Source organism: Bufo gargarizans, chromosome 11 (genome assembly GCF_014858855.1).
Source record: "Bufo gargarizans isolate SCDJY-AF-19 chromosome 11, ASM1485885v1, whole genome shotgun sequence".
NCBI lineage: Eukaryota > Metazoa > Chordata > Amphibia > Anura > Bufonidae > Bufo > Bufo gargarizans.
Window position 1 is genome coordinate 19892876 of NC_058090.1, and position 16555 is coordinate 19909430.

The 16555-nt window shown below is 50.1% G+C and overlaps 1 protein-coding gene across 1 annotated transcript; it reads left to right on the plus strand.

Moving 5' to 3' along the window:
* Window positions 1-8339: 8339 nt before the first annotated feature.
* LOC122921936 lies at window positions 8340-12635 on the plus strand. Its single transcript, XM_044272272.1, has 2 exons — window positions 8340-9415; window positions 12547-12635. Exons 1-2 carry the CDS (start codon window positions 8443-8445, stop codon window positions 12549-12551), a joined length of 978 nt encoding a protein of 325 aa, XP_044128207.1. The 5' UTR covers window positions 8340-8442; the 3' UTR covers window positions 12552-12635.
* The last annotated feature ends 3920 nt before the right edge of the window (window positions 12636-16555 follow it).

Below are 16555 nucleotides of genomic sequence, written 5' to 3' on the forward strand. Positions count from 1 at the left end.
ACGTTTGGTATGTTGTACATGTGGTGGCAGTGTCCCGGCCTTCGGGCTGTCTCCCAGGATGGCTGCCACGCATGTCGTTGCCTGCGGCAACAGCCACAGGGTGATCTTAGTTTGGTCACTTCCCCTTTATGTGTGTTTCCCTTCTGTGGTGCTGGAAGGGTTAACTCCCTTCCCAGTGTGTGTGTGATGTCACTGGGTGTGTCCGACTGTGGGGTGTGGCTTCTTGGCCTATATAGCCTTGGTGTTTGGCATGGCTCAGTAGGTTGCTTCAGTCATGCTTGGCTGGAGCAGCCTCCTATGCATATTACCTGCCAGTGAGAGCCACCCCTGTGGTCATAAAGAAAAAGATATTGTCCTTATGTTTATGTCTTCTGTGTGTTGATGTTGTATGTTATGTTCTGTTGGGACCTTCCTATGTGTTTGGTGCAGCTTACGGTTCTGGATTCCTGTTTGCGCAGGGATCCAGTCAGCAAGGCTGTGACAGGTTGGTGGAACTAATAGTTTGCCTGTCATTCCCGTAAGGCTGTATGAGTTCCCCTTTTCCCAACAGCTTGGCCATGGAGACTCCTGCTCCTCCGTGCCCAGGAGGAGTAGGTCGTCTTACCCAGCTCCTAGCTCAGGGATCTGCGGAGGGTAAGTCAGGGCTCCGAGGTTCCTCCTACCTTAAAGGTCGGCCCATGCAGGTTCGGAGTTAGGGTCAGATCAGGGACGCTGTAGGAGGTGACCTGCTCCCTATCCTGTTCTCATGGCCGAGGGCATCGCACGGCTGAGGGTTTCCCCCATCCTCAGCCGTGACACCAAGTTGCTGGTGTGGCTGTGCAGGAACCACATTCACCCAGTGGGCCGTAAAGGGTCTGACCGCTCACAACACCAGCTCCCACGCCACTCTCCTCATCACTACTTGCCCGCCTAGCGGAGGAAGCGGCAGATGTCTCCTCCACATCTTGGCTGGCCAGTAGCTGCTGACTGTCCTCTAGAGGGTCGTCCTCGCTGTATAGTGGAGCTGAGACCACAGCATATAATACTCCTCTGGCTGAGGGAACAGAAAAGGACAGAGGCAGGGTGAGGACAGGTGAGGGCACAGGGCCTGCTCCCAGGCCATGCCAACTAAGGGTTGTGTCTAACAAACCCACCGACTCTTGGCTGGGGGTGTCTGATGTCACTTGCGACAAAGTCGAAGATCGAGTCAACCATTCAAGAACCGCTGGGTTGCTGGTGAAGACACGACCGCTAGATGACACTGGGAGCTCAGGCCTCTCGCTGCGACTCCTGCTGCCACGGCCCCTTACTCTGCTGCGACCTCTGCCTGCGCCAGAAACATTAAGGTCTCTGCCACTCCCCTGTGCAGGGCCTGGCACTTCGCTGTCTAAAATACTGTTAGATCAGATAAATACATAAAAAAGAAATTAAAACCCCCCCAAAAAAGACTGCAATTTTCCCACTTCACCACACAACGGCTAATAAGCCCTTTTTTCCACTAATACACCTCAAAGAAGGCTTTAGAACATATAACTGCACCGCACAAGGGCAAATAAGACCCCAATAGCGGTTTGCTGGAATTACAGAGGTATCATCTATTGCAGGCATGCTCAACCTGCGGCCCTCCAGCTGTTGCAAAACTACAACTCCCAGCATGCCTGAACAGCCTACAGCTATCAGCCTACGGCAGGGCATGGTGGGAGTTGTAGTTTTACAACAGCTGGAGGGCCGCAGTTTGAGCATCCCTGATCTATTGCAAACCTGAAAGCAGCTGTATAATGGCAATTTGGATCCACAGTCAGTGCAGCAAGGTGTAATAGGATTGTTCCTATTCCCCAGGCTGTAACCTCCCCTATTGGACCTTGTTCTGCTTCAATAATGTGGAATAATTCCTCCCTATCCTTTCCCTACACTTCTAATGCTCTTTCCCTGAACTTCCTATTGAACACTGTCCCTAGCGCCTGCTGACCTCTCTCCTTGCACTAAGTACACTGGAAAATGGCAGAATCCAAGATGGCTGAGGCTATTTATAGGGCTGTGACATCACAGGGCTGGCTGGCTGCTGATTGGCTGCATGCATGTCAGTATGGGTGATCCCCCAGAGTTCCTTGCTCTATGTCCATGTTTTTTAGGAAAAAATGTGTTTCGTTACCACAAAGCGTAAGGAAATTCGGATTCGGTGCGAATCAAATTTTTCCTGAAATTCGGATCGAATTCCACTTCGTCAACTTAGATTTGCTCATCTCTAGTTGTATGGTTTGTGCAAATGATCTTTGCGAAATGAGGGCACTGCTGGAGCCCATCGTTGTTCCCAAAATCCCATAATGCATTATAATTTGCAAAAATATTTAACCCGATAACCCCTGCGTCATACTGCTAATTATACAAAAGGGTTAATAGATCGTCTTCTGCCGCCTGCCAGGAATAGTGGCTGCGGAGCTTGGGATGACGATTTCTGTAACCTGAACTCAATATCTCAATATCTTTAGAAACAAAGTAACTTCTCTGAGACATTGTAACACTGGATCTATTAAGGACCTCTGTTCACAGTTTACAGGGTTGATAGCACAGACCTGCTCCCCCTTCAGCAGAGGTTCATGGATTGGGGGCGCTGTCCCATGGTTGTTCCACAGGATCTTAGTGAATGGTCTGTGCCGTATACGGTAGGTTTATAGGACCTTACAGGTGGCCAGTACATATAGTGCTATATATGATACGTCTATAGGTCATTACATGTGGGAAATATATATAGTGCTATATATATACAGTACAGACCAAAAGTTTGGACACACCTTCTCATTCAAAGAGTTTTCTTTATTTTCATGACTGACAATTGTAGATTCACACTGAAGGCATCAAAACTATGAATTATCACATGTGGAATTATATACATAACAAAAAAGTGTGAAACAACTGAAAATATGTCATATTCTAGGTTCTTCAAAGTAGCCACCTTTTGCTTTGATTACTGCTTTGCACACTCTTGGCATTCTCTTGATGAGCTTCAAGAGGTAGTCACCTGAAATGGTCTTCCAACAGTCTTGAAGGAGTTCCCAGAGATGCTTAGCACTTGTTGGCCCTTTTGCCTTCACTCTGCGGTCCAGCTCACCCCAAACCATCTCGATTGGGTTCAGGTCCGGTGACTGTGGAGGCCAGGTCATCTGGCGCAGCACCCCATCACTCTCCTTCATGGTCAAATAGCCCTTACACAGCCTGGAGGTGTGTTTGGGGTCATTGTCCTGTTGAAAAATAAATGATGGTCCAACTAAACGCAAACCGGATGGAATAGCATGCCGCTGCAAGATGCTGTGGTAGCCATGCTGGTTCAGTATGCCTTCTCTGAATAAATCCCCAACAGTGTCACCAGCAAAGCCCCCCCCACACCATCACACCTCCTCCTCCATGCTTCACGGTGGGAACCAGGCATGTAGAGTCCATCCGGTCACCTTTTCTGCGTCGCACAAAGACACGGTGGTTGGAACCAAAGATCTCAAATTTGTACTCATCAGACCAAAGCACAGATTTCCACTGGTCTAATGTCCATTCCTTGTGTTCTTTAGCCCAAACAAGTCTCTTCTGCTTGTAGCCTGTCCTTAGCAGTGGTTTCCAGCCAGGTGAGGTCAAATACCGGACCAGAGTTTAAGTGCCGGTCCGGGCCTTTGGCAGCACTTGGCTGTCCTTAAATAGGCAGCTGGGCTCAGCAGCAAGGTCTCTGTTTTTGGGATCCGAGGCTTGGTGCCGTGCTGGAGGGCTGAGAGCCGCACGCTGGGGAAACAGGCGCCCTAAAGCCTGCTGTGGACTACTGGAGGCAGAACTGCCAGCAAGGTGACTTGTGTTATATGAACTTTCCATTGTGTGTGAATTAACCCCAAGACTGCAAAGTTACTGCTGTTTTGTGCAACTGCCTCAAGTGTGAATAAACACTGACGTTTTGAGTTAAGAACTTGTATTTTCCTCTGTCCTGCGCCCGCTTGCCCTATCTAGCAGAGTGAAACTCCATTATATATATATAGTAATGTGCATACTTTTTAGGCATGTGTGGAAAAGTGGTGTAAAGTAAGAATTCTTTCAAAAATAGAAGTTTTCATAGTTAATTTTTTTTATCAATTAACAAAATGAAAAGGGATTGAAGAAAAAAATATCTAAATTCAATGAATATTTTCTGTGACCGAGCTTTGCCTCCATCCTCAGTCCTTCGAGGGACTCTTGCACACAGGTTTTGCAGGAACTCAGCCTGGAGGTTCTCCCAGACATCTTGGAGAACTATGCGCAGATCTTCTGTCGGCTTGCTCCGATCCTTCTGTCTCTTCATGTGATCTGAGACGGTCTGGATGACGCTGAGATCAGGGATCTGTGGGGCCAAATCATCACCTCCAGGACTCCTTGTTCTTCTTAATGACATCGGCTGGATGTAGGGAGTTGTCCTGCTGCAGAATACATTTGGAGCCAATCAGACGCCTCCCTGATGGTATTACATGATGGATAAGTATCTGAGGACATCAATCCTGACCGCATTGAGGATTGTAGATGCAGCAGATGAAGGACACACAATGTTTACTTCTCTTCGAAATCGGGTGATGTCCGACAGAGCCGGCAGCTCAGAGCTGGCCCAGGTATACCCCTGAGGAGGAGTCTGGCCAGAAGTGGTCTTCATGGAAGAAATGCAGCCACAAAGCCATACCTCTGAGATGGAAACAAGGCCAAGGGACTGAAGCATCCACAAAAACATAGGCACTGGGGTATAGAAACATGGCAGCAGGTGCTGGACCGAACAGAAGGGCTGGAGAGCAGTGGAATAACGAGGGTGATGGTGGAGGGTCCTGGCAAGTCTGGGGCTGCATTTCAGTAAGTGGAGTTGGGGATTTGGTTAGAATATCCAGCTTTATATTCCTCCCCCCCCCCCCTTCATGAGGTGATTAAGGGTTAATTGCACAGGGTCACTTCCTATCTGCAGAACAAGCTCCTTTTACATGTTTTTGCACAGGGACATAAGATGTGCACCAACCTCCCCTGTAAACAGCAGAACCTACACGGATGGGGGTCAATGGTCGCCCGCGAAATGTATGCACACGGATTGATCCCCATTGATCAAATGATGTCATTCATTGCAGCTGGTGGGGAGTTATTGACTGGATGTTCCAGCAGGAGCTTCATGCATCTAGAAGTGGGAAGTGAGGGGACTGCAGGAGCAAGAGCCGAGAGCAGGATCCCCCAGGTGCATTCATGTCAGCCAGGGGTTTGCATCCTGAAACCAAAGAGCTGACATGTAGGGATGGCGGGGACTGGTAATACGCCATCACTGTCCACACTGGTCAGATTTCCTGCAGCAGAACTAAAATCCGCAAGGAAAATCCACCTCGAGCTGCACGCATCTGGCTGGGAATTTCTCAAGAAGCTGAAGTCGCCTCCTTGAAGTCACATTATGCCATGGACATTGGTATCCGCACCGCAGGTCGGTCTTCATGTCTGTGCCGTATTCCCACCTGGAGTGATCCAGCCCTTAGGGCCCGGGAGCTCCATGCAGCGGGATCACCTCCTGCTTCATACATCACATGGCTGATGGACCCTAAATCCTCTAATGCTGCCTCCCCTCAGGGGCTTCTTCCGGACAGTGCACACTGAAGGGCCCTGTCATGCCCATGCGGCCCCAGGTTAACCCTCAGGGTGGCATTCAGGCGTCTTCATTTTGCAGAGAATGCTAGCGCCTCTCATCACACCATGTCATCAATAGGATAATAATCTGCTGCTCATCACAAAATGTCAGGTCCACACAGAACGAGCGCGGAAACAAATAAAGTGATCATTAGTGTTCAGGGGATTAACATTTAGATGGTAAATTGAAAGAATGTAATTAAATAAGAGTTTTCCTTTAAATGTTACCAGGAGCCGGGAAGACGTAGTATCGGCGGCGGCATCTGGGATGTTCGCCCGCACCCCAGCCTCGAATGTCAATTCTATAAATCACAGGAGTGTCTGCTCACGAAAAATATAAACCACAACTGCAAATTGTAGCCGGGGACACACAGGTGCAGAATCCCCCCCCGAGAGAGCGCAAATGCTGAGCCTGCAGAGCAATGACTTATTACACAGCGAGAGAGAGATGGGGTCAGGGCCTGCTGGAGGCTGCTCAGCCCTATCACTCAATAGGGTCCATACAATCTACTTCTTAGGGTATGAGAGAGGAACCCCACACAAACAGGGGGGAAATGTACAGAATCCATGCAGGTGATGGTCTTGTCAGATTACAACCAAGGATCCCTGTACCCCACAGTGAGAGAGAGAGAGAGAGAGAGAGATGAATGTATGTAGGGCTAGTTCTGTAGGGCATGAAGGAGTTAATGTCAGCATCTCCAATGATCCTGTGCAGTGAAGGTTAACGGTTATATCCCTGGTGGTCTAGGACAGTGAGGTGGTGACTGCTGTAAGCCTGGTGGTCTAGGACGTGAAGGAGTTCATATCAGAATCCTTGGTGGTCAAGGGCAGTAAAGAAGTGACTGCCTGCATGCTTGGTGGTCTAGAGCGTGAAGGAGTTAATATCAGCACCACTGGTGGTCAAGGGCAGTGAAGAGGTGAATGCCTGTATGCTTGGGGGTCTAGGACAGTGAATGGTCACCACTAGAGGGAGCTCACTACATACAGATTATACAGCCACCACTAGAGGGAGCTCACTACATACAGATTATACAGCCACTACTAGAGGGAGCTCACTACATACAGATTATACAGTCACCACTAGAGGGAGCTCACTACATACAGATTATACAGCCACCACTAGAGGAGCTCACACATACAGATTATACAGCCACCACTAGAGAGAGCTCACTACATACAGATTATACGCCACCACTTAGAGGAGCTCACTACATACAGATTATACAGCCACCACTAGAGGGAGCTCACTACATACAGATTATACAGCCACCACTGAGAGGAGCTCACTACATTACAGATTATACAGCCACCAATAGAGGGGAGCTCACTTACATCAGATCATACAGGCCACCACTAGAGGGAGCTCAGCTACAACTAGATTATACAGCCCCTCCTAGGGGAGCTCCCGACATACCAGATTATACAGCCATCCACTAGAGTGGAGCTCACCCATACAGATTCTACTAGCCGACCACTAGAGAGGAGATACACTACATACAGATTAATAGCAGACCACCACTAGAGGGAGCTCACTACATACAGATTATACAGCCACCACTAGAGGGAGCTCACTACATACAGATTATACAGCCACCACTAGAGGGAGCTCACTACATACAGATTTTATTACAAGACCCGGAGGCTCATATTGCTATTCTCCTTCTTTACTCTGACCAATAGCAGCAAAGAACAAATAAAAATATTGACACATGTCATCAGCCCCTCCCCATAGTCTCTCTATAACAGGCCACACCGCCTGCAAATCCTCCTCTTTCTTTGCTGCTGACCGCAGAGATAAGTATTCAAATTTTATTGCTCTGTCTTTTTGCACATATTGGATATCTTTGTGTAGATATATATTGTTTTCTTTGTTCATCTTGGTTTTTATCTGCTCCCCCCTCCCCTCCTTGGGGGGGCTCTTGATTTATATATATATTTTGTGTCACCCCGTTTTGGGGAAGGTTTTTGCTCTCCCTCGTCTGTGGGGTCATTGGGGGGTTAATTCGGCGCTTCCCCTCTTTTGCCTGTGGGACGTTTCTGTCCCCTGCTGCGCCTGTGCCTCTGTGAGGTTTTCTCTTCCCTCCCCCCTTCTTTTCCGGCGCCTCGTTCCCGCGCTACTCACCTCGGAGCGGCTTGCTTCCGCTTCCTCTCATTCTTGCAGGAGCGCTCGAGATCTCGCGAGATCTCGGGCGCTTCCGGCTTCCGCAGTGTGACTTGTGCAGATCGGAGCTCCGGCAGCCTCGGTCTGTCTCTGGTGCTTTTTTCTTCACAGGTTCTCAGCGTTTTTTCTTCCTACTGGCCTGGGGCAAATCCCCATCACCAGTACACTAGCCCCAGCATAGTTGTGCAAGATTTAATCTTATATCAGTCGCAGTTTATAGGATTATATATATAGTCTGAAATTAAACATGCCTAACACTGCACATAGTGGCCAGGGCCCTGCAGAGGAGGCTGTTCCTCTAGTTGAATTAACCCCTTCGGGGGAGGATGGTCATGCTCTGACCCCTTGTGATGGAGTTTTTGATTTGCAGGCGTCACTGTCTAGCGCCATTGCTGCTGCCATGGGATCTATGACTTCGGTCATTTCCCAATCGATTGCTCAGGCCCTTGCTGCCCATCCCGCTACCTCCCAAACCCCGCAGCCCGTCATGGTGTCCTCACCCACCGGGCCAGGGCCATCTGCCTCCAGAAAACGAAAGTAACGGTGATGATGTTTCCACCAATGTTGGCGCGCTTGGTCCGCGCAAGAGAGCCCGTACGCGTCGGGCAGAACGCACGCGCAACTGGAAAAGTGCTAGAGCACTGCAGGAAATGGATACCGATTCTGAGATCGGATCTGAGGAGGAGGCTTTAGATGACGCCTTTGAGGAGGCAGAGGAGGACCCATCAGGGGTCATGGAAGATAACCCCTTACCCGGGTGCAGCTCCATGGTTTCGGCAGCAGATGTGTCCTTGACAGACCCATCAGGGGAACCGCTCTTTGACCCGGATTCCCTACACCACCCTCGGTCTGCGGAGTGGTTGCCGTTGGAGCACGTCTCCAAATATTTGGAGGCCCGCGTGCGTTGCCCCCTCTCCAAAGAGGCGCGCAACAAGCTTAGGGCAGAATGCCCCAGACCCATAATCCCGAACAGGGTTTGCGAGACTCCAGTGGTAGACCCCAAAATGACCCAATTCCTCGCCAAATCTGGGTGGAATCCGAGAAAGGGTCTGGAGTCAGCCCTGCGTGCGTGTCAGGACAAGCTCCTGGACATATTTGGCCCACTGGCAAAGATTTTCGACTTGGCCGAGGTTGCCAAGGTCGAGGGTAAGCTGGTAGACCCTCTAGAGCTGCGCGAGTGGGTGCAGCGCGCGATTTGCGTAGCAGGAAACGTTAACACGTCCCTGGCTATTGAACGGCGCAAGGCCATACTTTTCAAGGTTGAGCCTAAACTCTCCAACTTGGCGCTTACCGAAGCCGGTAAGGAGGCTCAGGGCCTGCTGTTTGGCGAGTCCTTTATTAAAGACTTAGGACGGTTCGTCGGTGCTTTTACAGCACTCGATAAGGCCCAAAGTTCAATGAAGCGGGTGTTTCACGGTAGGGTCTCTACCAGGGCCGGCAGTTTCAGGGGCCGTCTGTCCGGCCGTGCCCATTTTCAGTCCCGTGCTACGGGCAGAGGCTCCTTCTCCCAGAGACCTGCGTTCCAGGAGCAGAGGCGAGAGTCATCATCCTTTTTCCCTTCCCGGGGAGGATCCTGGAGGCCTAGAGGATACAGAGGAAACCCTGGTTCCAGACGACCTTACGGTAAGACCGATGCCTCATTTCAATTCTTTGACTGTTTGTGTAGGGGGCAGACTCCGGCTCTTTTCTCGAGCTTGGTCGCGCATCACCTCGGACCAATGGATTCTCTCCACGGTCAGGGGTTTCCACATAGAGCTGACATCTTCTCATCTGTCCATTCCGCCCCCACACCCGGCAGTGCTGTCGGTAGAGAGCCGCATACTTGTGGACTCAGAGCTATCAGATCTCTTCCGCAAAGGGGCCATAGAGCCGGTTCCGGCATCCACTGGTGCGGTAATCAGCAACATTTTCTTGGTGGCGAAAAAAGGGGGCCAGCTACGGCCCGTCATCAATTTACGCGCTCTCAACGCGTTCGTCAGGTACCGCCATTTCAAGATGGAGGGCATCCATCTCCTTCGGGACCTACTTCAAGTGGGCGATTGGATGGTCAAGTTGGACCTGAAGGACGCTTATCTTACCGTCCCTGTCGAGGACGCGTCCAGGGACCTTCTATGTTTCCTTTGGAAGGACAGGGTTTGGCGATTTACGTGCCTCCCTTTCGGCCTTTCTTCAGCTCCGTGGTGCTTCACCAAGCTGATGCGCCCTGCTATGGCCTGGCTGCGCAGTCGGGGAGTTCGCCTCATCGTCTATCTGGACGACATCCTGATCATGGCACAGGATCATGCGGTGTTGCTGACTCATCTTCGCTGGACTATGGATCTCCTGTTGGAGCTGGGTTTCCTTCTCAATCAGGAGAAGTCCTGTCTCATCCCGGCTCGCGAGATGGAGTTCCTGGGGTTTCTGGTGGATTCCACGGCGGGGACTCTCAGCCTACCACCGTCCAAGGTTCGGTCCATTCGGAAGGAATTGTGCAGAGCCAAGTCGTCCTCCCAGATCCCGTTGCGTCAACTGGCCAGGATCATAGGGCTTCTAGCGTCATCTATCCAGGCGGTCTTCCCAGCCCCACTACATTACCGGGCCCTCCAGCGTCTGAAGATTTTCCACCTCCGGAAAGGGGCTTCCTATGCGGATTGGATTTCCCTGGACGAGGAAACCAAGGAGGAGTTGTCCTGGTGGATCCACAATTTACAAGCTTGGAACGGCAAAGCCATTTTCGGTCATCGTCCGGACTTCGTGGTGGATTCGGATGCCAGCCTGTCGGGCTGGGGAGCTCACTGCGAGGGGATCTCGACCGGAGGCGGCTGGTCAGCGGACGAAGCGGGATTCCATATCAATGCGCTGGAACTGTTGGCAGGTTCGTTCGCAATCAGGAGTTTCACGAGAGACACGGCCAAGGCCTGCATTCAACTTCGCATGGACAACGTGTCGGCAGTGCGTTACATCAATGGCATGGGCGGTACACGTTCCACCATCCTATCTCGGTTGGCGAAGGATTTCTGGGACTACTGTCTGGACAAGGAGTTGATTGTCTTGGCGGAATATCTTCCGGGCGTCCAGAACATTCGGGCAGATTGGAGTTCTCGATATCTCTCCGACTCCAGCGATTGGCAGTTAGATCCAGCGGTGTTCCGGTCCTTAACGTCTCTTTGGGGGCATTGCTGTATCGACCTGTTTGCCTCCCGCTTGAACACGCAGCTGCCACGTTTCTACAGTTGGCGCCCGGACCCAGAGGCCGAAGCTGTGGACGCGTTCCTACAGGATTGGTCGCGGGGTCTGCTCTACGCATTCCCCCCCTTCCAACTGATTCCCAGGACCCTGATTCAAGTACGCCGTCATTCAGCGGATCTGGTTCTGCTGGTCCCGTTTTGGACTTCCCAGTCGTGGTTTCCTCACCTTCTGGAGATGATGATAGAGACCCCGTACCTGCTCCCGACATCTCAGACTCTCCTCCGAGGTCCGAATCACCAGCTACATCCTCTTCTCCTGGACGGATCTCTGCGCCTGTTGGCGTGTCGAATTTCAGGGGACCCTGGGAGGTCCCGGGAGTTTCGGGAACAGCTAGAGTCCTTTTGGAGAACGCCTGGGCCCCAGGGACCAGAAGATCTTACAGATCTGCCTGGGGATCTTGGGATCGCTGGTGCGTGGCTAGGAACTTGGATCCCGTTTCGGCACCTGTGACGGAGATCTTGCACTTCCTGTCTTCTCTTTTCGACCAGGGCAAGGCCTATCGCACGATCAGCCTTTTCAGGTCGGCCATTTCTGCGTCCCACCAGGGGTTTGATGGTACTCCTGCGGGGCAACATCCTTTGGTATGCCGTCTATTGCGCGGCTCTCGGATGTCTCGGCCTCCTAGACCCAGATTTTCGGCTACTTGGGACGTGTCTTGTGTCCTTTCCTTTCTATCTTCTTGGCCTCAGAATTCAGACCTGTCCTTAAGGCAACTGTCGGCGAAGCTCGTCACTCTTTTCTGTCTAATTTCCTGCAAGCGGGTGTCCGACGTCCGGGCTTTGGATTATGATGCCCGCTCGTATACTCCGGAGGGGGTCTCCTTTGACATCTCTAGGAGGACCAAGTCTCACATACGCTCAGTCGCTTATCCGGCTTTCCCGGCCTCAGCCTTCTCTCTGTCCGGTGGAATGCCTCAAGGAGTATGAAGCTCGCACTTCCCTTCATCGTTCACGGGAGTTTCCTCATCTTTTCCTCTCTACCATTCGTCCTTTTGCCCCGGTGTCCACTCCCACGCTGGCTAGGTGGATGAAGTGGATCATGGAATTGGCGGGCGTGGACACTTCCATTTTTTCGGCACATTCCGCTAGGGGGGCATCCGCTACCTCTTTGGCGGTGTCTGGCGCCAGGTTGGAGGACATTTTGAAATTGGCAGACTGGTCCAGAGTGTCCACATTCAGAGAATTTTACTTCCGTCCAGGTCCTCACGTTTTCTCGTCAATCATTGAAAATTTGTCTTAACTTTGAACTCGCAATATGAGCCTCCGGGTCTTGTAATAAAATCAGGTGATTTTCCTATTTCATGACGTAAAGTCATGATTTTATTAAAGACACGGAGGCGAGTATTGCCCACCCTACATTTCCCTCCCTATGTGAGTTTAATATTGGAATGATTTTGATTGTATGTCATTTGCATATTGATTAACTCTAGTGAGTTTTTTCCTGAGTAGGTTTGTCGCAACCATTTGTTTGTGCTTACCAGTGCACCAATTTGCTTCTATCATGGTTCTGTTTTCGCCTTTTTTCAGGTTGAGATCGGTCAGTTCCGTGATGTCCTTTGTTCTACGTCCTGGTTCGGAGGGTCGGCAGTTCGGTTCCAGCCGGTCATGTGACGTGGACTGCTTCAGGGAGGTTCTTCAAGGTTGTTCCTGGTGTTCCTGTTCGCTTCCGGATGGAGGGCGCTTTTGTTCCCAGGCTGTTCCGGTTCCTGGTTGGCGGTTCGGTTGGACTGTTCGGTTTTACAAAGAAAGAGGAGGATTTGCAGGCGGTGTGGCCTGTTATAGAGAGACTATGGGGAGGGGCTGATGACATGTGTCAATATTTTTATTTGTTCTTTGCTGCTATTGGTCAGAGTAAAGAAGGAGAATAGCAATACTCGCCTCCGTGTCTTTAATAAAATCATGACTTTACGTCATGAAATAGGAAAATCACCTGATTATACAGCCACCACTAGAGGGAGCTCACTACATACAGATTACACAGCCACCACTAGAGGGAGCTCACTACATACAGATTATACAGCCACCACTAGAGGGAGCTCACTACATACAGATTATACAGCCACCACTAGAGAAATCTCACTACATACAGATTATTTATCCTCCACTAGAGGGAGTTCACTCTGCACAGATTATCCCACCACCACTAGAGGGAGCTCACTATATACAGATTATACAGCCACCACTAGGGAGAACTCACTATATACAGATTACACAGCCACCACTAGAGGGAGCTCACTACATACAGATTATACAGCCACCACTAGAGGGAGCTCACTACTGGAACTATATAGCCACCACTAGAGGGAGCTCACTACTACAGATTATACAGCCACCACTAGAGCGAGCTAACTACATACAGATTATACAGTCACCACTAGACGGAGCTCACTACATACAGATTATACAGCCACCACTAGAGGGAGCTCACTATATACAAACTATATAGCCACCACTAGAGGGAGCTCACTACATACAGATTATACAGTCACCACTAGAAGGAGCTCACTACATACAGATATATACAGCCACCACTAGAGAAAGCTCACTACATACAGATTATACAGTCACCACTAGGGGGAACTCACTATATACAAACTATATAACCACCACTAGACGGAGTTCACTACATACAGATTATACAGTCACCAGTAGAGGGAGCTCACTACATACAGAATATACAGTCACCACTAGAGGGAGCTCACTACATACAGATTATACAGCCACCACTAGAGGGAGCTCACTACATGCAGATTATACAGCCACCACTAGAGGGAGATCATTACATACAGGATATACAGTCACCACTAGAGGGAGCTCACTATATACAGATTATACAGTCACCACTAGAGGGAGTTAGTAACAGTTTATAAGGCCCAAAAAAGATATCTGTCCATACAGTTCAGCCTGTTATCCTGCATTCAGAGGAAGGTAAAAAAAAAAATAATAATGTGATGCAGAAGCCAATTTTCCTCACTTAAGGGGAAAAAAATTCCTTCCCGACTCCAATCAGAATAACTCCCTGGATGCACAACCCTTCTCTAGTAGCTATAGCCTGTAATATTATTACGCTCCAGAAATACATCCAGGCCCCTCTTGAATTCCTTTATTGTACTCACCATCACCACCTCCTCAGGCAGAGAGCTCCATAGTCTCACTGCTCTTACCGTAAAGAATCCTCTTCTATGTTTGTGTACAAACCTTCTGTCCTCCAGACGCAGAGGATGTCCCCTCGTCACAGTCACAGTCCTGGGGATAAATAGATGATGGGAGAGATCTCTGTACTGACCCCTGATATATTTATACATAGTTATTAGATCTCCTCTCAGTCGTCTTTTTTCTAAAGTGAATAACCCTAATTTTGATAATCTTTCAGGGTACTGTAGTTGCCCCATTCCAGTTATTACTTTAGTTGCCCTCCTCTGAACCCTCTCCAGCTCTGCTATGTCTGCCTTGTTCACAGGAGCCCAGAACTGTACACAGTACTCCATGTGTGGTCTGACTAGCGATTTGTAAAAGGGTAGGACTATGTTCTCATCACGGGCATCTATGCCCCTTTTGATGCAAACCAGTGTTTATTACTTTACACAGTTTAGTGTCATCTGCAAAAATTTATATTTTACTGAGCAAGCCTTCTACAAGATCTAATATATAAAGCTGAGTGTATGTGTGTGTGTGTATGTGTGCTAAAGAAATCCGTACTGTCGCATTTACAACCACGAAATTTGGCTCGCAGTTACATCAGGTGTCCGGAAAGGTTTTAGACCAGGTCTCATCTCTCTAGGACGTACCGTTCCTGAGATATTCCCAAGAAAATGCATTAGCCAATAGCAGCTTGGTCACATGACCTTATCAGTCAATAGAAGCTCGCAGGTCCTCCAGCCTCCACATACACAGTTTTACTCCAGGTTTCCATAACAACCCAGCCAATTTTTTCTTCATTGCTGTAGGAGAGCTTTAAAGGAAATCTGTCACCAGGATAATCGCTATTGAAGTAAAGCCATGGCCTAATAGCACTTAGTACCTTATTTCAAGATGTGCCTTTGTTCCAGCAATAGATGTTTTTATCATATGAAAATCAAGTTTATTTGGTATGCAAATGAGGCAGTAAGGTGCCCAGAGGGGTGTCACTCTTGCAGGAAGGGGCCTAGACACTCCCCCTGCCACAATGTGTACACCCTCAAAAAACTTAAAACTCCGCCCCAGGTCCCGCGTCCCCTGCAGGAAGGAGCCCAGAAACGCCCCCTGCCACAATGTGTCCACCCTCAAAAGACAAAACCCCGCCCCTAGGTCCCGCTAAGCCATGCCCCTGATTGGGTTAGGCTACATCCCCTCCCACTCCTGAGCCGACGGGGATTGAAAAAATGGAGGTAAAAATCAACTTCTGTCAGCCGCGCTCCCTGCCACGCCCCCTGCAGGAAGGAGCCCAGACACACCCCCTGCCACAATGTGTCAGCCCTCAAAAGACTTAAAACCCCGCCCCTAGGTTCGCTAAGCCACGCCTTTTATCTGCCCGCTCCCACTCCTGAATCAACGATGGCCAGAGGGGTGTCACTCTTGCAGAAAGGAGCCCAGACACCCCCCCTGCCACAATGTGTCTACCCTCAAAAGACTTAAAACCCCGCCCCCAGGTCTCGCTAAGCCACGCCCCCTGATCTGGTTAGGCCATGCCCCCTCCCACTCCTGAGCCGACGGGGATTGAAAAAATTGAGGCAAAAATCAACTTCTGTTAGCCGCGCCCCCTGCCACGCCCCCTGCAGGAAGGAGCCCAGACACGCCCCCTGCCACAATGTGTCCACCCTCAAAAGACTTAAAACCCCGCCCCCAGGCCCCGCTAAGCCACGCCCCTGATCTGGTTAGGCCATGCCCCCTCCCACTCCTGAGCCGACAGGGATTGAAAAAATGAAGGTAAAAATCAACTTCTGTCAGCTGCAGGGGTGGGAGGGAGGGTGACTTTCTCCCTGCAGCTCACACTCAGACAGTACAGTGCTGCTGTCTTAGAGTGAGCTGTTCAAAAGAACACGCCCCCGATCCAGTAAAGGTCACTGTTAAGGGGGCGGGCCCCTGTGGAGGTCACTGTCAAGGGGGTGGTATGCTGTGAAAATCACTGTTAAAGGGGAAGGCTGCTGTAAAGATAAAAGTTAAGGGGGTGGGCTGCTGTGGAGGTCCATTTTTAAGGGACGGGGCACTGTGGGGGGGGGTCAGTGTTAAGGGGTGGGGGGCCGTGGAGGTCACTGTTTTGGGGGCAGGGTGCTGTAGAGGTCACTGTTATAGTGGATAGTGTTGATATCTTTTAACGACACACACAAACATTAAATAAAAAAGATTAAATATCCCCGTGCGAAGCCGGGTCCTTCAGCTAGTGATTAATAAATGTATTGAAGAGAATAGGGCCCAATACTGACCCCTGAGGTACCCCACTAGTGACAGTGACCCAATCTGAGTGTGTACCGTTAATACCCACCCTCTGTTTTCTATCTCTCAGCCAGTTACTTACCCACATACAGACGTTTTCCCCCAGTCCAAGCATTCTCATTTT